Source organism: Dipodomys ordii, unplaced genomic scaffold (genome assembly GCF_000151885.1).
Source record: "Dipodomys ordii isolate 6190 unplaced genomic scaffold, Dord_2.0 Scaffold7, whole genome shotgun sequence".
In the NCBI taxonomy this organism is placed as follows: Eukaryota; Metazoa; Chordata; class Mammalia; order Rodentia; family Heteromyidae; genus Dipodomys; species Dipodomys ordii.
This window is the reverse complement of record NW_012267223.1, coordinates 3493253-3513615: the sequence shown is the minus strand read 5'-3', so window position 1 is coordinate 3513615 and position 20363 is coordinate 3493253. Positions and strand designations below refer to the sequence as shown.

General features: G+C 58.1%; 1 protein-coding gene across 1 annotated transcript; it reads right to left on the bottom strand.

Annotated features, from left to right (window-relative positions):
* Window positions 1-125: 125 nt before the first annotated feature.
* Evpl (envoplakin) lies at window positions 126-19903 on the bottom strand. The gene is made up of 22 exons (XM_013008798.1): window positions 19737-19903; window positions 16875-16974; window positions 16381-16535; window positions 16167-16293; window positions 15349-15474; window positions 15101-15139; window positions 14798-14959; window positions 14597-14704; window positions 14364-14459; window positions 11872-11997; window positions 11183-11329; window positions 10765-10919; window positions 10511-10599; window positions 10027-10199; window positions 7378-7556; window positions 7110-7248; window positions 6817-7010; window positions 5787-5937; window positions 4999-5082; window positions 4757-4867; window positions 4559-4651; window positions 126-3720 (listed from the first exon to the last, which is right to left on the bottom strand). The coding sequence occupies exons 1-22, from the start codon at window positions 19832-19834 to the stop codon at window positions 280-282; spliced, it is 6093 nt and encodes a 2030-aa protein (XP_012864252.1). The 5' UTR covers window positions 19835-19903; the 3' UTR covers window positions 126-279.
* Window positions 19904-20363: the final 460 nt, after the last annotated feature.

Sequence of the window (20363 nt, the reverse complement as noted above, 5' to 3'; positions counted from 1 at the left end):
AGGCGGGCAGGCAAGCTGAGACGCTCCGCCACCATGAGTCACTGGCAGTCAGATCCAGACACCGCAAATGCAACTAAGACAGGGCACGGAGAGACTTCGTTTATTGGAAGCATGGCGGGTGGGGGCGGAGTGAGCTGAGCTGATCGCGTCTGGGGACGGATCAGGCACCAAAGTTGGAGAGGAAACCCAACACCACAAACACCTGAGTAACGGGCGATGGATGGGCAGAGGGAAGACTCGCCGCTGCGTCCCTCCCTCTTCCCCACAGCTTGGACCCCATCAGCGCACACAGGAGCGAGGGAGGCCTGGGGAGGCCACATGGTAGCAGCGGTACCCCTCCAGGGCCGCTGGGAGGAGCAGCAGGCCGCTGAGGGGGTCCTTGCGGCAGCGCGCCATGGCTTCCTTATAGCTCAGCCGTTCCTTGGAGATGGGGTCTGTCAAATCCTTCTCATAGCTAGCCTCCTCCTGCAGAAGCTCACCCAGGTCTTCGCTGATCATCCCAGAGAGCACGGCCTGAGGGACGGGGATGCGTCCGGTCCTCTTGGGGTCGATGAGCCCCCCGGTCAGGTGCTGCACCAGCAGGTGCGGGAGCACGCTCTCCTGGGGCATCCAGCCTTTCTGGATGGCCTCGCCCACCGACAGCCTCTTCTTGGTGACAGGATCCTCGATGCCGGTGAAGGCCTTTTGTGCATTGAGGAGCCTCTGCAGGGAGGTGTTCTCGATCAGCCCCCTCTCCAGGGCCTTGTGCACGGAGTAGCGCTCTCTGCTGAGAAGGTCCACGATGCCCCCTGTGGCCGCCTGGGCTTCCAGCAGCTTCTGCCCGGTGATGGGGTCCAGCATGTTCTTGGCGATGGCCGTCTTGATGGTGCACTTGTTATCAGTGGTTGTGTCGTAGACCCCGGCGATGGGGAAGCTGTCATCCGTGAGCCCCAGGGAGAGGCCTGAGAAGAAAGCGGTGCTCTGGGGGACCGGGGAGCAGAGCGGGGACTTGGAGATGATGGAGCCGATGGACAGCGAGGAGCTGGGCTTGGTCTCGCCGGCCACGAGCAGAGCAAACTCGGAGATGGGGAGGCGGCCGTCCTTGTACAGGTGGTACTCCTCCTTGGAGATGCGGCGGCTGCGGAGGGCGGACTCGATGGAGTACTGCTTCCCGCTCTTGCGGTCCAGCAGCACAGACTCCTCCGCACAGGGCCCCGACGTGGTGATTTCCTCCCAGTCGCATTCGAGCTCCTGCAGCTGCAGGTACTGGCCGCGGTCGATGATGCCTCTCTTATAGGCTTCGTAAGGGGACATGTCGTTTCCGGTCTCGGGTTCCAAAATGCAGATCTTGGTAGAAAGGTTGGTCTCCCTGGTCTGGGTCTCCTGGCTGAGCTCTTCTCGGCTCACCTTAGTGTGCAGATCCCGCAGGGTTCTCTCCTTCTGGTAGATCTGATCCTTCTCCTGTAGAATGGCCTCCTCCAGATGGGACAGCATCTGGCCTCTCTGGGCCGCCTTCTGCCGCTCGCTCTCTGTCTTCTGGCACAGCAGCTTGGCCTCCTCCTCCAGCCGCAGCACTTTCTGGTGCTTCTGCTGCTCTAACTCCCGCAGCTCCTGCTGCAGCCGCTCCCGCTCCTGGCTTGCCTGGTCCCGTGCATTCTGCAGCTCGGCCTCTTCCCGGGACCAGGTCCTCCCGAGGGCCTCGGCCCTGTCGATCCGCTCCTGAAGATGCCTCACCTTCTCCTCCCGGCCCTCCCGGGCTGCGCGCTCACGGTTCAGCGTCTCCCACACCCGGGCCCGCTCGCCCTCCAGCGCCTGGTCCTTTTCTACCCTGATCACTTCCTTGTAGATGGTCTTCTCGTGCGATTTGGTCTTTTGGAGGACGTCGATCTGGACCTGCAGGCTCTTGGACTCCCGGTGCAGCTCCTTCGCCAGGCTTTTCTCCTGGTCCAGGTCTCGCCGCAGGGCTTCCGTGGATCGCTCCAGGTCTGGGTCTTTCTCCAGCTTCACCACTTCCTCCAGGATGATCTTCTCCTGCACGGCAGGCGGCCGCGTCTCCAGCTCCTGGATCCTCAGCGTCAGCTGGCGGAGCTCCTTCTCAGCCGCCAGCTTCTTGCTCCGGTCCTCCTGGAAGCTGAGCAGGCCTTCCTTCTCCTCCACGCTGGCTCGCAGCTGTTGAACCTCGCGCTCCAGCTGCCTCCTCCGACCCACCTCCTCATCCAGGCTGCGGCTCAGCCGGCTGTGGTCCTCCCGTAGCTTTGGATCCTTCTGGGTGAGCACCACCTCCTGCACCACCACCTTCTCCTCGGGACGCCTTCTCTCCAGCAGCAGGTACTTGTTCTGCAGCTCAAACACCACATCCTCAGCAGCCCGCCTCTTCTGCGTGGCCTCGCGAACCTCCTGGCGGAGGCGCTCGGCCTCCTTTTCCAGCACGGGGTCCTTCTCCTGGCGCACCACCTCCTTCGTCACCATCTTGGTCTCCACCTTGGACCGTTCCCGCTTCCACTCATCGCGCTCTCCCCGCAGCCGGATGAGCTGCTCCTGGCAGCGCCCGCTGGCGTTGACCAGCTCGTTGAGCTGAGCCTTGAGGCGATCGATCTCTCGCAGCACCTCTGGGTTCTTCTCATGTCTCACCACCTCCTGGGTCACCTCCTTGTACTCCACCGTGGGCTTCTGCGCCCGCAGGACCGTCAGATCGGGCAGCAGCGCCTCCACTTCCCTCTCCACGCTGCTCCTGTTCTCAGCCGTCTCCTGCAGCTTGGTCCTGAGCCGGGCAATCTCCTGTTCTGTCTCTGGGTCCACCTGGAAGATCTCGCTCACTCGCTCCTGCAGCTGCACCCTCGGCTTCTGCTTCTCAACCACAGCGTATTTGTCCTGCAGGTCCCTCAGCTCCCTGGCCAGCGTCGCATTCTTGTTCCTCTCCTCCTCTAGGAGGCTCCGCAGCCTGGAGGACTCTTTGAGAAGGCTGGGATCCTGCTCTACCTTCTTGACCTCCTTTACGATGACCTTGGGCTCCACGGAGCTGATCATCTGCTCCAGATCTTTGATGCGAGCCTGGAGCTTGGCCGCAGCCTCCTCCGCCCCCTTCCTCCGGGCAGCGTCCTCCTCGATCTGCAGCCTCAGAGCCTGGGTGGCCTTGACCGTTTCCAGATCCTTTTCCACCTTGACCACTTCTTTCACCACCACCTTCTCCTGCACGCTCGCCTCCCTCTGCTCCAGGGCCAGCAGTTCCTTCTTCAGCGCCTCCAGCTGGGCCGATAGGACGGTGTTCTCCCCGCACAACTGCTGGATGTCTCTGTTCAGCCGGGTGGCCTGGCTGTCCAGGCCAGGGTCTCTCTCGATCTGGGTGATCTCCTTGGTCAGCAGGTGGGGCTGCAGGCTCTTCCTTTTGCTGTCCAGCTGAGCGACCTTCTGAGCCACCGCCTCTAGGTCTGCCTGCAGGCTGGCCCGCCTCTTGCCCTCCTCCTCCACCTGGGACTTCAGCCTGGCCACTCGGCTCTCCAGCTGGGGATCCCGGTAGAACTCCACTACTTCCTTCTCCTCCAGCCTCTCCACAGGCTGCTGCGTCTTCAGCTGCAGCAGCTGGTGCCTCTGCTCCTCCAGCTCGTACTGCACCTGAGCCACCCGCTTCCTCTCCTCCTCCAACTGGGACTGCAGGACCTCAGTCTTGCTCCCTGCTTGGACCGACCTCTCGGCCCCCTGCTTTGCATCATGGGACATCTGGATGTCCTCACTGAGTTCCTTCTGTAGAGTGAAAGGAGAAAGAATGTGGGGTAAGGGGAGGAAAGACTGGAGCTCTATTTTTTTCATTCACGATCCCTAAGCTCAAAGACCCTTCCTAGCTTCCTGAGATTTCCTGGTAGACCCCAGGAAGTGAAGCAGAGCTGAAGACTTGAGATTCCTAGATGCAGGATTTTGAGAGGATTCAGTTCATGCTATAATGTTAGGGTACAAAACAGGACTAGATAAGTCTATAATAGAGAGCACATGCAGATTCTCCATTCTGAATCTTCCTTTCCTCTTCCAGCAGGCTTCTGGACATGGGCCTGTCTGCTCTAGGGGGTGCTGAAATGTAGCAGAGACTAGAGAGGAGAGGGGAGAGAGACAGGGACAGAGAGAGGGAGAAGCTAGAAAGTCACCGGGAGCTCTGGAGGGCTCCTGGCTTCTGCTCTAGTAGGAATAGAGATCCAGGTAACTTGCTATCATTGTGGCCAGGCCCGAAGGCTAGGGCAGTGCTGGAGGACATCTCCAGGACTTGCCTAGGATTGGCACCAGTCTGTCAGAGCTGCTGGGGAGAGGAGCAAGCAGTGGCTGGGCCTGCCCAGGGATACAGGAAAGGATAAAGACATCCGAGCTGGGTGCCAGTGGCTCAGGCCTGTCATCCTAGCTACTCACGAGGCTGAGATCTGAGGATCACAGGTTCAAAGCCAGCCTGGGCAGGAAAGTCCGCGAGACTCTTCATCTCCAATGAACCACCAGAAAACTGGAAGAGGCGCTGTGGCTCAAGTAGTAGAGCGCTTGCCTTGAGCTGAAGAGCGCCCAGGCCAGCTGTGTGGGAACAGAACGTGTGTCATCACTGTACCTTCTCCAGCATCTTCTTAGCAAACTCCAGCTGGTGCAGCTGCTGCTGGCGGGCGGCTGCGGCCTCCGTGTAGGCCTTGGCAAGGCTCTTCTCCTGGGAAGGGCAACGTGGGGGACAGGGAGAGCAGAGTCAGCTCCTGTCTTGGAGGCTGTGGAGCTGGTGTGGGAGATGCTGAGCCCCCACCGAGGCCCAGCTCACCTGGGCTTGGATGCTGTCCTGCAGGGGGACCACTCGAGGTCTTTTGGGGGCTGACACCGCCAGGGTGGGCTCCAAAGAGCAGCGATAGGTATCTGCTTGCACCTCATAATCCTGAACAGGAAAAAAAAAAAAAAGAAAGAAAAAAGTCAGTAATGGGAGCTGGGCATGGGGGGGGGAGGGGCAGGGACCGGAACAGGGATCAAGGTTGGTGGATAGAGTCCCGCTGAAGCGGAAGTGCTTACCTGGAGAGTTGCCTGCAGGTTCTGGGACAGGCGGGCCACCATGGCCCTGTCCTGCTCTCGGCCTTGGATCTCCTGCATTAGCCTCTGCCAGGGAGGAAGTGAGGGTCACAGAGAGCAGGAAATGCCTCCCGCTCTATCCCTCTCCTCTGCCAGTATGTCCAGGGGCACAGGCAGCCAGCACCCCCCTGGCAGGGGAGGGTTGTTGGGAGCTACTGGGACACCTCAGAAGCCCCTCTTTCCCCTGACATCTTTCTCTCTGCCCTTCCAAAGTCCATTTTTCCTGCCTGTGGCCTTCCAGCTGGAGCTGTGGTGTGTACCAGATCCCCGAAGGGCTCATCAGGCTGCAGATCTGCCCACCCAGGTACACAGGGTGGCTCTAGGGCCTGGGTGGCACCCGGGAAGATGCATTTCCCTTTCTGCTCCTCGAGTTTCAGCTGAGGATGCTGACCACGAGTCTTCCCGCCTGCGAGTATCCACAGCTCTTGACTTCTCCCAGCAAAGTGACCTGGGACATCAGATTCTTCCAGCAGACCATGGGCTGCCCATGGGCCTGGGCTATACCCTTTGCAGCAGTGGCTGGACCCCTGTGAACCCCACTGCCTACCTGGGGCCAGAGAGAGAGATGGGCCAAGTGGAGTACTGCACCCTCAGGTGGCAGAACAGGAAAGGGCTCTGGCCTCCGCCTTTCGGGCCTCTCAGAGTACTTTGGAGTCTTGGTCACTGGGGGGTGACATGGCAGAGGCAGGGGCTCACCTGTCCCGGGTTGACCCGCAGCCCTGGCCCCTCACCTTCTGTGCTTGCAGCTTGTAGGCGATCTGGCTGGGTCCATCACTCGGCCGCACCTGGGTGTGAGGCAGTTGCTCCAGCCAGGAGCTCAGGTTGTCCCTGCCGTTCCTGAACTGCTGGTAGAGGAGGGCTGCATCCTGCACTGTCTTCTCCCTGCAGGGGGAGCAGCGGGGAGCAGAGGTGAGAACTGCTCTCTGAAGATGGGTGAGGGACACACAGGAGGCCACTGGGCACCTCTGGACAGGTCAGGACTGAGCCACCTGTCACATAGATCTCCATGACTCTGTGCTGGGGCTGGGTTCCGAGTTGGAGCAGTCTCTGCCCAGCAAGGCTTAGGGAAGTAAGTTGTATTGTGATCCCATTTTCTTTTATTTATTTGTCAATCCTGGGCTTAAACTCAGGGCCTGGGTGCTGTCCCTCAGCTCTTCAGCTCAAGGCTAGTGCTCTACCACTTTGAGCCACAGCACCACTCCTGGTTTTCTGCTGGTTAATTGGAGATAAGAGTCTTACGGATTTTCCTGCCCAGGCTGGCTTTGGACTGCGATCCTCAGATCTCAGCCTGCTCTCTAAGTAGCTAGGATTATAGGTGTGAGCCACCAGCACCTGGCTTTCTTTTGTGTGTGTGTGTGTGTGCGCACACACACACACACACACGCACATGCACGTGCACGTGCACTGCTAGTAGCTCTTGAACCCAGGGCCTGGATACTGTCCCTTAGCTTTGTCACTCAAAGCTGGTGCTCCATCATTTGAGCCACAGCTCCACTTCAGGCTTTTTTTCATGGTTAATAGGATAAGAGTCTCAGTGACTTTTCTACCCAGGCTGGCTTTGAACCTTGATCCTCAGACCTCAGCTTCCTGAGTAGCTAGTATTACAGATGTGAGCCACCAGCACCTGATCCCATTTTAAAGATTGGGAAAGCCACCTCTGAGAGGGAAAGTCACCCAACCCCTCAGGTGCAGCGCCTAGACTGCACTCCATCTCAGGTCTCCTGGGGACATGCTGTGTGCCCTGAGGGTCTGGCTGCTCACCGCAGGTCCAGCTGGTCCCCCACGGCGTGGTAGCGGTCGGTGAGGGCCCGCACCTGGCGCTGCTGGCGCGGCAGGTCTTGGCAGAACTCCTGGAAGTTGTTCTGCAGGGCACTGCACGCGTGCTCGGTGGTCTTCAGCTGGCGGTGCAAGCCCAGCACGCAGGCCTGCTGCTCCAGGAGCTCCCGCCGCTGGTGCTGCCGACAGAAAAGACCCAGAAGCCACACATCACCGTGCTTCAAGGAGATGGAGTCCACCAGCTGCCTCCTCCCACCAGGCTGTCCGCCAGCTCCAACCTGCAGCTCGCTGACCCTCCCCTGCAGTGTCCCTGGGCCATCGGGGATGGGCGCTTCCTGGGCCAGGTTGGATTCAAAGCCTCGAATGACCCTGTCTGCATCCAGGATCTGCTGCTCCAAACCCAGGGCAGCCTTGGCTCTGCAGAGAGATGGTAAGGGTGGGACACTTCCCCCGCCCACCCAGATGCCCCGCCCCCATCCCTGACCACGCCCTCGATGTCTTGGCCCCGCCCCTGGGACCGCCCCTCCCTCCACCTTGAGCACTCACTTCTCCCCGTAGAGACTGCACAGAACCTGTACATCACTGTATTTGTTCTTGACATTGTTGAGGGCCATGGGCAGCTGCAGGGCGGCTGGGCCCACAGGCCGAGCAGACAGGAACACCTCACACTCCTGCTGGGCCGCCTCCTTCTCAGCTCCCAGACTCTGCAGGCGCTGTACTGTGCCCTGGGGAGGAGGGCAGGGTCAGGGATCTCTGGGCCCCCTTAACTCTGTGCCTATGGAGGCAGAAGAGTAGGATGGGTACAAGTTCAGGCTCAGGCTCCCGAGGCAAATGGACGAGGAAAGGATAACCTCTCTGACCCTCAGCCTCCCCATCTACAGAATGGGAGATGAACCAGGATCCTGTCTATTAGGCAGTTATCCACAAAAGCCGGGGACACGATGCCTATTGTCATCTTCATGTCACTATCCTGCACATGGAACTTTCCAGATCCTCCATCTTATTGCTCCAGGATCCAACAGCAAAAGCCCTGCTTCTGTCCATTCTTCTGTTCCAAAAGAATGGCTTAGCGCTCACACTGTGTCAGGCACATCCAGTCTAACTGGGGCTTCTTGTAGCTCCCAACACAGCTTGTACAGCAGCCAGTATGGTACTGGGTGTGTTAGAACACATTGTTAACACCAGCACTTAGGAGGCTTGAGGCAGGAGGATCCAGAGTTCACAGCCAGCTTGGACTACATAGCAAGACCCTGTCTCAGAACAAACAAACCAGGGCTGGGAGCTGGGAGCTCACACCTGTAATCCTAGCTACTCACAAGCAAGAGATCTTGGAGGATCAAAGATAATGCTGTGGGCTGGAAATGTGGCTTAGTGGTAGAGTGCCTGCCTAGCATGCATGAAGCCCTGGGTTCGATTCCTCAGTGCCACATACACAGAAAAAGCCAGAAGTGGTGCTGCAGCTCAAGTGGTAGAGAGCTAGCCTTGAGCCAAAGAAGCTCAGGGACAGTGCCCAGGTCCTGAGTTCAAGTCCCAGGACTGGCAGGGAGAAAAAAAAAAAGACAACTCTGTGAGACTCTATCTGCATTTAAGCAGCAAAAAGTGGGAAGGAGAGGTGTGGCTCAAGTGGTCAAATGCCAGCCTGGAGTGGAAAAAGCCGAGCAGAGCTGGAGGCATGCCTTAAGGGACTGAGCGCTTGCTTTGCAAGTGCAAGGCCCTTAATTCAAACACTAGTCCTGCAAAAGAAATAAAAACAAATACATTCCCAGGACCTACTTCAGTGTGACAGCCTCAACTCTCAGCCGGTGCAAGAGCTGGCCAGGCCACACGGGAGCCCCTCAGCACCTGCTCAGCCTTCAGCCTTCTCCTTTCCACAGAGAAACTCCCCCCCTTCCTGTCGCACCCCTAGCTGGAGGGCAGCCCCTCCCTCTTGCCCTTCAATTTTTTTTAAAAAACCAAACACAAGTAATATAGGATATTTGAACAGACAGCAGTTTGAAGGCTAATCGGACTGCTGCGCTTGGGGGTAGGGAAGGGCAGGCTCCACTCACGGAACTCTCAGGGTGTTGAGTTCACACGGCAGAGAGCATTGTCACCTGTGGCGATGCCCCAAACTCCCCCTGGAGCAGAAGACATCTCCTCCCAGGCTTCCCCTGAGCTTCCTTACTGCTCTCGGTATGGGGGTGTACTCTGGCCTGTTCCAGAACCTCCCCATAAAGGTTCCTGTAAATCTCAGCAGCTCAATCCTTATTGTGCCTGTTTCAGAGATGAGAAACTGAGGCCCAGAGAAGTGACTTTCCTAAGGTGACAGCACCCATCAGTGGAGAAGCCAGGATGGGAATCCTTTTCTGTGTGTGTGTGTGTGTGTGTGTGTGTGTGTCTGTGTGTGTCTGTGTGTCTGTGTGCTGATAGTGGGGCTTGAACTCGAGGCCTGGGCATTGTTCACTGAAGACTAGTGCTCTAACATTTGAACAACAACTCCAGCTTTTTTTGGTCAGTCCTGGGGCTTGAACTCAGGGCCTAGACTCTGTCCCTGAGCCTCTCTGTGCTCATAGCTAGTGCTCTACCACTTGAGCCACAGCACCACTCTAGCTTTTTCTGTATATGTGGTTCTGAGGAATCGAACCCAGGGCTACATGCATGTTAGGCAAGCACTCTACCACTAAAGCCACATTCCCAGCCCCAACTCCAGCTTTTTGCTGGTGAACTTGAGATGAGATTCTCTGCCCAGGCTGGCTTCAAACCTCAGCCTTCAGATCTCAGCCTGCTGAGTAGCTAAGATTACAGGCCTGAGCCACGGGCACACGGCTTAAGAATCCTCTGTTCCCAGCCCTGGACTGTCCACGCTCCTCCTCTACCTCAGGTCTCACAGTTGTTTCTTGCCTTGTCTCCCCCTAAAGAGTGTGTACCCGGGCTGGGAAGGTGGCTCAGTGGTAGAGCGCTTGCCTTGCATGCGTGAGGCCCTGGGTTCGATGCCTCAGCACCACATAAGCAAAAAGAAAAAAGCTGGAAGTGGCGCTGTGGCTCAAGTGGTAGAGTGCTAGCCTTGAGCTGAAGAGCTGAGGGACAGCGCCCAGGCCCAGAGTTCAGGCCCCACGACCGGATGCAAAAAAAAAAACAAACAAAAAACAAGAGTGTGTACTCTAGGATGTGGCTGCTTCCTCTCCCTGCTGCCATGCTGGCTGGCTGGTCACCCACCTGGAGGCTGTGGATGCGGCCTTCCAGGTCCTCCAAGGGTGCGGTCCGGTTCAGCGGGGTCCGGGCCCAGCCCAGCACCTGCCTCTCCACCTGCTCCAGGTCCCCATCCAGCTGGGTCATGTGTGTCAGGAGCTGCTGGGCCCGTGGGTCAGCTGCGGCTGCGTCAGCTGGAGCTGGGGACAGAGGTACCGATGAAGGCCCAGGCCTTGCTCCTGTCTGCGGGTGATGGACGCTTCCTGAGTGCCCACAGGACATGTGGGAAGGGGGCTGGCAGGGGTGGGGGCGTGACGGGACCTATCTGAGAAACCAACAGCCCCGAGGACCCGCGGGCCTGGGAGATGAAGTACCCAGAGCAAACATCCGGAACTCAGGGCCATCCCAACCCATCCCAGCCCTCCAGAGAGGGTAAAGCAGGAATCCACATCCTGTGGGGTTCCCCGCACACTCCCTCCTCCCTGGCCAGCCTCCGGGACTCTTTGCTAACCAAGCTGTAAGGGCTCCTCAGCCGTAGCTTTCAGACTGTTCTGGACTGTGGCCAGTTTCTGTTTCAGGGCCTGCAGCTCCAAAGCCAGCCTGGAATGTGACAGAGAAGGGTGACGCCCTCTGCCTCCCAACCCCCCCACCCCCCGTAGCCATCGTCCCAGGGGGAGTGCCCCCCCCCCGTCCCTGGACACCACAGGGTCTGGGCTGGCCCACACACAGTCTGCCTCCTGCCCCCAGGATTCCTAACAAACCCACCTGGAGGTCCAGGCCACGGCCTCGGGGTCTGGCGCTGGGATGCTAAAGCAGGTAGCTGGAGCACTTTTAGTCTCCCCGCCAGGGCCCTGTACCACCCAGGTGTGGGGGTCACCATTGTCCACCAGGGTATAGCGCTGGCCCCGAAGCAGCTGCACCTGGGGGATGGGTGGGAGGGGCTCATGTGAGCTGGAGGGACAGGCAAAGCCAAGATGGGTAGGGGGTGGGGGCAGGGACAGGTAGGATGAGCAGCTGGAATGCCCCCCCCAGTAGAGGTGGGAGGTGCTGGGTGGGGACAGGGAAGGGCTTGGGGCTGGGTTAGGTGGAATGGGTGGTGCTGAGGGCAGAGGTTGGCTGGGCTGGGGCCCAGGATGAGGGTGGGGCGCTGGGAACAGGAGGGGGGAGCGGGCAGACACTGTACTTCTCCCGAGTCCCAGTCGCAGATGCTGTCCACGTGCAGCGGCTGCTGGGGCAGCTTCCTGCGCTGCGGCAGAGGGGCCACCTCTTGGCTCTGCCTCTGCAGGTCCCCAAGAGCCCTCTCAGCCACTCTCAGCTGCTTCTCCTCTGCCTGCCAGGGATCCAGGCAGTGGGGGCTCAGGCTGGGCTGCCCAGAGGCCATCTGCCCCAGACCCACCCCACAAGAGGCGCCGGTGGCTCACGCCTGTAATCCTAACTACTCAGGAGGCTGAGATCTGAGAATCACAGTTCAAAGCCAGCCTGGGCAGGAAAGTCCGAGAGACTCTTATCTCCAATTAACCACTCAGAAAACTGCACGTGGCATACTGTGGCTCAAGGGGTAGAGTGCTTGCCATGAGCTGAAGAGCTCAGGGATAGTGCCCGGCCCAGAGTTCAAACCCCACTACTGGAAAAAAAAAAAAAAAAGAGTGGAGTCCTAAGTTGGCAACATGAAAGGAGCACACACCTACACCCACAGGCTCAGGACTGGGGTGTGGGGAGGGTTGGGGTGCTGCCTGGCACCATGCCAGCCATGCTGCCCAGAGTCCTCCCACATCCCCCATCACACGTTAACTGAGCAGGCAGGGTTGGGTGGAGGTGAGGCTTAGAAAGGCCCTGACACAGGGTGCAGGCGGCCTGGTGGCTCTGTCTCACCTCCAGCTGTCTCAGCAGCTCTGTAGCAGAGCCGGTGGAGTCCCCCGGAGCAAGGCTGTATTTGGTGTCCAAGTTGGAATTGAGCTTCGCCAGGGTCTGGCTGACTGAGTCGGCTCCTTCCTGGAACTAAGGTCACTGGAGAGTCAAGGGCAGAGCCAGGGGCAACTTGCTGCCCACTGACCCTGCAAACCAGCACAGCACAAACAAGGCTAAGCCCACCGCAGCTGAGCTCAAACCAGCACATATTGCTGACTGTCCTTCAGCACAGAGGAAGGGCCCTGACCGGCCTCCCTCCAGGTCCCGCAGTCAGCCTTGCTGGGGATGGGAGGTTTGAGCTGCACTTCTCCCAGCCTCAGAGTCAAAGCTAGGAACATGCATTAAGAAACCAGTCGAGGGCTGGGAAGGTGGCTCAGTGGTAGAGCGCTTGCCTTGCATGCCAGAGGCCCTGGGTTTGATTCCTCAGCACCACATAAGCAAAAAGAAAAAAGCCGGAAGTGGTGCTGTGGCTCAAGTGGTAGAGCGCTAGCCTTGAGCTGAAGAGCTGAGGGACAGCGCCCAGGCCCAGAGTTCAGGCCCCACGACCGGACCCAAAAAAAAAGAAAGAAACCAGTCAAGGGGGCTGGGAAGGTGGCTCAGTGGTAGAGCACTCGCCTTGCATGCTTAAGGCCCTGTGTTCGATTCCTCAGCACCACATAAGCAGAAAAAAAAAGCCGGAAGTGGCGCGGTGGCTCAAGTGGTAGAGTGCTAGCCTTGAGCTGAAGAGCTGAGGGACAGCGCCCAGGCCCAGAGTTCAGGCCCCACGATTGGACCCAAAAAAAAAAAAGAAAAGTTCATGAGACCTTTATCCCGAATTAATCAGTAAAAAGCTGGAAGTGGAGCTATAGGTTTAAGTGGGAGAGCGCCACCTTGTGAAGAAAAAGTCAACCAAGAGCCTGAGGCTCTGAGTTCAAGCCCAGTACCAACATACATACAGAATCTCCATGGACAGGGGTACTAGCGGGATGTATGATAATGGCATTGTGGTTATATAAGAAAATGCACTTAAAGAGAATGAAAAAAATGCCTTGGCCTTTGTCTCTCAACTGTATGAAACATTTTCAGTGGAAAATCCCAGCTGTCTATTGTACTAGTCCTTTTGTTTCTCAGCCTTTTTCATTACTCTCTCTCCAAAGAGTTATTTTATACCTTTTTTTCTCCCTTAATTCACTCCCACTATTCCCATGAACGTGTGTGTGCGTGTGTGTGTGTGTGTGTGTGTGTGTGCCTGCAGTACTGGGGCTTGAACTCAAGACTTCGTACTCCCCCTTGACTTTTTTTTTGGGGGGTCTGGTCATGGGGCCTGAACTCTGCGCCTGGACGCTGTCCCTCAGCTCTTCAGCTCAAGGTTAGCGCTCTACTACTTGAGCCACAGGGCCACTTCCGGCTTTTTTCTTTTCATTTATGTGGTGCTAAGGAATCGAACCCAGGGCCTCAGGCATGCAAGGCAAGCGCTCTACCACTGAGCCACCTTCCCAGCCCCAACCCCCTTGGCTTTTTTTGTCCAAGGCTGGCACTCGTACTACTTGAGCCACAGCTCCACTTCCAGCTTCTTACTGGTTAATTGGAGATAAGAATCTCTCAGTTTCATGTGTGCCAGCTGGCTTTGAACCACAATTGTTAGATCTCAGCCTCCTGAGTAGCTAGAATTACAGGTGTGTACCAGCCTTGTCTCTTTTTTCATGTTCTTCACCCTAAGGCCTTGAGCATGCTAGGTAGATGCTCTACCACTAAGCTATATTCCAAGCCCCTCAAAAAACTTTATTTCAACATAAGTATCACCAAGTTGCTCAAGCTGACTTCAAACTGGAGATGTAGCTCAGGCAAGCCTTGCACTAGAAATCCTCTTGCTTCAGCCTCCCAAGTAGCTAGGATTATGGGCATGCACCACCACACCTGATTCCCATGAACTTTTAATATCTCAGTTCTGCTGTGGATCTGTTTATGTGCTGTATGCAGAGCTGTGCTTTGTTCATAAGAAGAGTTAAGACTTTTTCACCTTTAAGAACCAATTTTTGGCCAGGCACCGGTGACTCACACCTGTAATCCTAACTACTCAGGAGGCTGAGATCTGAGGATTGTGGTTCAAAGCCAGCCCAGGCAGAAAAGTCCGTGAGACTCTTATCTCCAATCAACCACCAGAAAACCAGAAGTGGTTCTATGGATCAAGTGGTAGAGCGCTGGCCTTGAGCTGAAGAGCTGAGGGACAGTGCCCAGGCCCAGAGTTCAAGCCCCACGACCACCACCACCAACAAAATCAATAAGATGTGCCCCACTCCTGGTGCAAAAATTGCCCCGCGGAGAATGTATACATGACATTATTTCCCCTCTCAGTGACAAAGCTCTTTTTGGACGTTCCCGGCCTCACAACATCAGCTGTCCCAAGGTGCCCCGCACCCCACCCCGGGATGCCACACACAGGGCCACCAGCCCCGGGCCATGGGCTGCAGCCTCACCCGGCGGTAGTCTTCCACATGCTGCAGCTGGCGCTCCTGACAGATGCACAAGTTCAGAAAGTTCTGCCACTCCATCTTCAAGGCCTCCTGGTGGACCTGCAGACCATGGCGAAGAGCTCTGGGCCTTGCCCCGCCCCTCGCCCCGCCCCGCCCCGCACTCGCGCCACGCCCACCCGCCTTCCAGCCCTCTGATTGGGCAGGCGAGCGTCGGACGGTGGGCGTGGCCTCCGCACCTGGATGGGCCCGGCAGCCGGGTGGCCGAGCTCCAGCATGCGCTCGCCGTCGTCCTCCAGCTGGTTCACGCTCTGCTCCTCGCCCAGCAGCTCGTGCTCCTTGAAGTGCTGGGGGGTCCGGAGTGGGGTCGGAGCGGCGGTGAGCACCAGGACGGCCCCAGGCCGGCTCGCCGCCCACCGCCCGGGCCTGTCCCCACCCACCTCGTACTCCCGCCGCACGCCCACAGGGTCGGCCATGAGGTCGCTCCAGTCCTGCTGCAAGATGCGATGCTGCTGCTCCGCCAGGGCGCTCAGCTGCCGCGTGCAGCCCTGCAGGTGCGTGTACAGGCTGCCCAGGCTCTGCCCGCGCCACGAGGCTGCCTTCTGTGCTCACGACCAGAGGTAGGAGAGTCGGGTGGAGGGAGGGAGGAGAAAGGGGGTGGCAAGAGGTGCCATCAGGCCACTTGGCAACCCTGGTCCCGTCGAGGGGCCTGGCGCTCCTCCCCAGCCCTGTCTCCTGCTCACCAGTAGGTCCCGGTATTGGCTCCGGATGGTGGCTGCATCCTGCCTCGACCAAGGAGGAAAAAAAAAACAACAGGGCCAGTGAAGAGCAGGACGATGAGAGATGGCCCCCTACCTCTGCGCCAGCCATACCCCACACACCCACCTCTCTCTCCAGAAGATCATCAGGTCTGAGCCCCAGATTGGATGGGAGAAAGTGGGGGTAGTGGCTGGGACCCAGCAGAAATGCATTTCTGTTAGGATTCACTCACCGGCCCCACGAGGGTCCGCAGCTGCTGCCCGTAGGCCTCGATCTCCCTCTGTAGTATGTTATGCTCGGCCACCTGCTGCTCCAGCTCCGCCATGCCTGGCCCGTACTGGCCTTCACGAACCTGCTTCTACAGAAGAACAGGCCCCTCAGTTTTGCCAGCAAGGCCAGGAGCCCCACAGGACCCTACTTGTCCTCTGGGACCCTCCCCACACCTGGAGGGGTTAGTCATTTGGGCAGAGGGTGGACAGGCCCCAGAAGAGCAACCTGGGTGACTGGCTGCTGTTTCCCCAGGAGAGTGCTGTTTGCATGAAAGTATGACCTTTATTGCGTGTGTGCCATTCCTGGAGCTTGAGCTCAGGATCCTGGACACCTCCCTGAGTTGTGTTTTATTCCAGGTTGATGCTCTACCACTTCTTGCTTTTTGGTGGTTCATTGGCGATAAGAGTCTCACAGAGGGCTGGGAAGGTAGCTTAGTGGTAGAGTGCTTGCCTTGCATGCATGAAGCCCTGGGTTCGATTCCCCAACACCACATACACAGAGAAAGCCAGAAGTGGTGCTGTGGCTCAAGTGGTAGAGCACTAGCCTTGAGCAAAACGCAGCTCAGGGACAGTGCTCAAGCCCAGAGTTCAAGCCCCAGGACTGGCAAAAAAAGAAAAAAAGAGTCTCACAAACTTTCCTGCGTGAGCTGGCTTTGAACCCCAATTCTCAGATCTCTGATTCATTAGTAGCTAGGATTCCAGGCGTGCGCCACCAGTGTCCTGCTTAAGCTGTGACTGTGAGCTTCTCTGGGGCATCTCAGGTGTTGGGGATGCTGCTGACCTGCTTCTGCTCCAGCACACGCGCCCAGTCGACCCTGGGCCCCATGTCCGACGGCAGCACTATCTTCTCATACAGGGCGCGGTACTCAGCACACTCCTGGGTCACGCGCTCATGCAGCTGCTTGATGCTGCAGAGAGTGGCCAGTGGGTCAGGGCTGGTCTGAGACCTTCCCTGCACCCCTGTGGCCTCTGGCCCCAGGCCCCAGCCTACTCACTCCTTCTCAATCTCCTCAGCTTGCGGGTGCTTGAGCCGTCGGGCCTTGTCCACATCCAGGAAGAGATCTTTGAGCAGTACCTCGGCCTCCTTCAGGTTGCGGCCTGTCTCCTGCTGGTGTTGCAGGGCCTGGTTCTGCTCGCTGTTCACCCGGTCCTGGGTAGGACATGGAGGCTCAGCAGGGCCCAGAGCCGGGCGCTTTCTCCCATGTCCTCCTGACCCAGCACTGCCAGCCTGAGCCCAGCCTGGGACCTTGGTGGAGCCAGCCCACCATGAGGCAGAGGGCCAGAACATCTGGATGACAAGCAGCAAGGGCACATCAGGATCCTGAGCCCCTCCTCCCCCCCGCCCCCAGCAGAGAAGACAGGCTGAGCCCTCTCTCCTGCTGTATTTGGGGAGTGGACAATGAAGGACTTGGACACTTGTCCCAACTTTACCATTACAGAGTGACAATCCAGGACCACCGGGCATGAGGCTAGCCTGCACAGGCCTTACCTGCTGCAGCCTCTTCTGGGTCTCCAGGATGTCTCTCTCTACCTGGTCAGCATTGGCTTGCATGCGAGAGATAAGCACCGCCAGTTCCTGGGTGGCAGCCCTGGAGGGTGGTGAGAGATAAGAGGGGAAAGGCAGAGGGCATGGGAGAAAGGCTTCTGCCAGCTAGGGTCCTCCCCTCCCTCCCCCTCCTCTCCCCACCCTGCCAGCCTACCCACCCTGCAGGGGAGCAGCCAAGGCCTGGGCAACTCTGAGACCCTCAGCCCCAGAGGAAGGGAGATTGTTGTACCCCCATGCAGGCTTGGAAAGTGAAGGGCACTACGTGTCAGTGGCTCATGCCTGTAATCCTAGCTACTTAGGAAGCTGAGATCTGAGGATTACGGTTCAAAGCCAGTCTGGGCAGGAAAGTCCATGACACAATGATCTCCAGTTAGCCACCAAAATAGCCCAAAGTGAAGCTGTGGCTCAAATGGTAGAGTGCCAGGCACTGGGCACCACAGACTAAGTTTGCTAGCCTGTCTGATTCCCGTCTCTACCTAGCTGCCTACTCACTTCTAGGGAGCAAGTGAATCACCAGCTAGCCGCTAATCCCTGAGAGGCCTGGCTGGGGACACCCCAACTTTCTTCTATCCAGCCCTGTACACACACACACACACACACACACACACACACACACACACACACACACACACACACACACACACACACACGGCGTTGTCAGGGCTTCAGGAACCATATGGATAAGTCAATGCGGGGCAGAGAAAAGCTAAGAGATGGTGGTAACCACCAATATTCTCCAGATCACACACACACATACACACACACACGGCGTTGTCAGGGCTTCAGGAACCATATGGATAAGTCAATGCGGGGCAGAGAAAAGCTAAGAGATGGTGGTAACCACCAGTATTCTCCAGATTCCAAGATTCAAAGTCCAGATGGGGACGCAGTTTGCTCAGGATCACATGGTCGGGGAGCCTGCGGCCCATGCCCTCATGCTCTTCTCCATACTTTCATTCAGCAATTTCTTTTTTTTTTTGGTTCAGTCATGGGACTTGAACTCTGGCCCTGGGCACTGTCCCTGAGCAATTCAGCTCAAAGCAAGTGTTGTACCTCTTTAGCCACAGCACCACCACTTCTGGCTTTTTCTACTTATGTGGTGCTGAGGAATCGAACACAGGGCCTCATGCATGTGAGGCAAGCGCTCTACCACTGAGCTAGCCCCTGGACTGTTTTTTTTGTGTGTGTGTGTGTGCAGCACTTTTTTTTTATTATTGTGAAAATACTGTACAGAGGGGTTACAATTACATGGGCAAGATAATGAGTACATTTCTTATCAAGCATTGTAGCCTCCTCCTTTGATTCCCCTTCCCATCCTCTCCACGCCCTCCCACCCAATCCGCCCCCTCCCCCCCACACACACACCAAAGTTGTAAAGTTCGTTTTCGACATAACGACTTGTACATCTCATTGTTGCAATGGGTCCACCTGTATCCCTATTTAAACAATTTGTTTTTCCCCTTCCCCTCCACAAATTATACCGACATCAAATACAGTGAAAGCAGGGGTTATACTGTGGGGGAGGGCCCTGGACTGGTTTTAAACCTTGATCCTGGGCCTGGGAAGGTGGCTCAGTGGTAGAGTGCTTGCCTTGCATGCCTGAGGCCCTGGGTTCAATTCCTCAGCACCACATAAGCGAAAAGAAAAAAGCCGAAGTGGTGCTAGCCTTGAGCTGAAGAGCTGAGGGACAGCTCCCAGGCCCAGAGTTCAAGCCCTACGACCCGACCAAAAAAAAAAAAAATACACCTTGATCCTTACTCAGATCTCAGCCTCCTGAGTAGCTAGGACTACAGTCCTGGGTCCCCAGCGCCTGGACATTAGGTTTTATTGCGCCAGAGCTGCGTGCCAGAAAAGCAGGGACATCTGGAGCCCAGAGCCGTCCTGATGCCCCACAGATGCTCATCAGCGACGTGTCACATCCATCAACTGCACTCGAGGGCCGCTCGCTGCCCTTCTTCAGAGATGCAGCCGGAGCAGCCCAGGCCAGGACTGCCCGGCCCAGGAGGCTGCCTGGAGTTGGCCTAGGTTTGGCCTGGAAGAGTGGCCCCACCAGGAGCTTACACTCCATCCTGGGCTGGGCCTGGGCGCCTCAGGGGGACAGGTCACTCAGTGAGAGTCTTAACTGCTTGCTGTCTTTCCTGTCCGCCCAGACGCCCAGCCTCTGTGCCCCGATCCCTATCGAGGGTAATGGGCACCCCCACATCCGCCTTTCATCTCTTCTCATATCTCTGTACCTAAGCACCCCCGCACCCTGTAGCCCTCTGCCACCTCTCCCGGCAGAGGGGCTGAAGCCAGTGAGCAGGAAGATGGTGGCCAAGTCCGTCCACAGGGGGTTGGTGACCAAGGAGAGCAAGGCCTCCACCCCCCACCATGTGCCTGCACCAAAGACCCAACTCTTGAAGCTGGACCCAAGGCCAGGGGCGGGAGTGCTGGGAGAGCAGCCTGCCTGCTCCCAGAAATCCTGCTCTCTCACCCCTCCATCCTTCTGCCCAGCCTGCAGAAGTCCATTCCTGCTCAGTGCGGCCAAGGGTCAGAGAGCCGGCTCTCCTGTCGCCCCAATCCCAGCTCAGGCCCTGGTCTAGCGCCAATCCTGCAGTGTGGCCCTCAGGCCTGCCTGGAGAATGTCGGGGAGGGGGGGAGCCCCAGGCCATCCCCTGCTTCCTGCTGGGGCTGAAGCTCTGCCAGAGGTGGGAAATCATTCCCCACTTTGGCCTGGGGACACCAAAGTCCAGTACTGGGCTCCATGAACATCCGGGCCCCACACTACCCTGACCCCAGCTCCCAACCACCAGCTCCCTTGCTCACCGGCTGTGCTTGCTGGGGGAGCCCTTGGGAGATCCTTTGGCTGGGGAGCCCTTGGGGGACCCCTTCCCCTGGGCGCCTTTGCTCAGCCCCTTGAACATGATGAACGCAGGTGCCGGCTGGGGCTGGGCTGCAGGCGGTGGCGGTGTGCGCGCGCGCTGGCTCCTCGGGCGGGCTGTGGCGAGGTGGGCAGCCGCGTGGGAAGGCAGTTTCTGGGAGGCCCCTCCCTGCAGGTGAGGCCAGGCCAGGCCCGGCTGGGCCCGCACACGCCCCACCCCCTGCTCCGCGCAGCCCCGCCCCGGCACAACCAGTCTGGGAGGAAAGGGCACAGCCCAGGGGTGGGGCGCCCACTCAGACTCCCACGAGGTTTGTACTTGGCACACCCACACACCCAGAGGCCGTGCGGGGATCACACCCAGATGGGGAAATGAGCCAGCGGGAGGGACGCAGTGATGGACAGACAGATGCACACCGGCCACGCCGGCTCAGCAGATGAGCTCTGATTAAACAAAGCCCCGCAAGCACCGAGGCGTTGAACCACGAGCCCCCACCCAAGGCTCAGCCAGCCAGGAGAGGCCGGGCGGGCAGCCCTGGGCCTCTCTGTTCCCCCCACCGGGCATTGGCGGGACA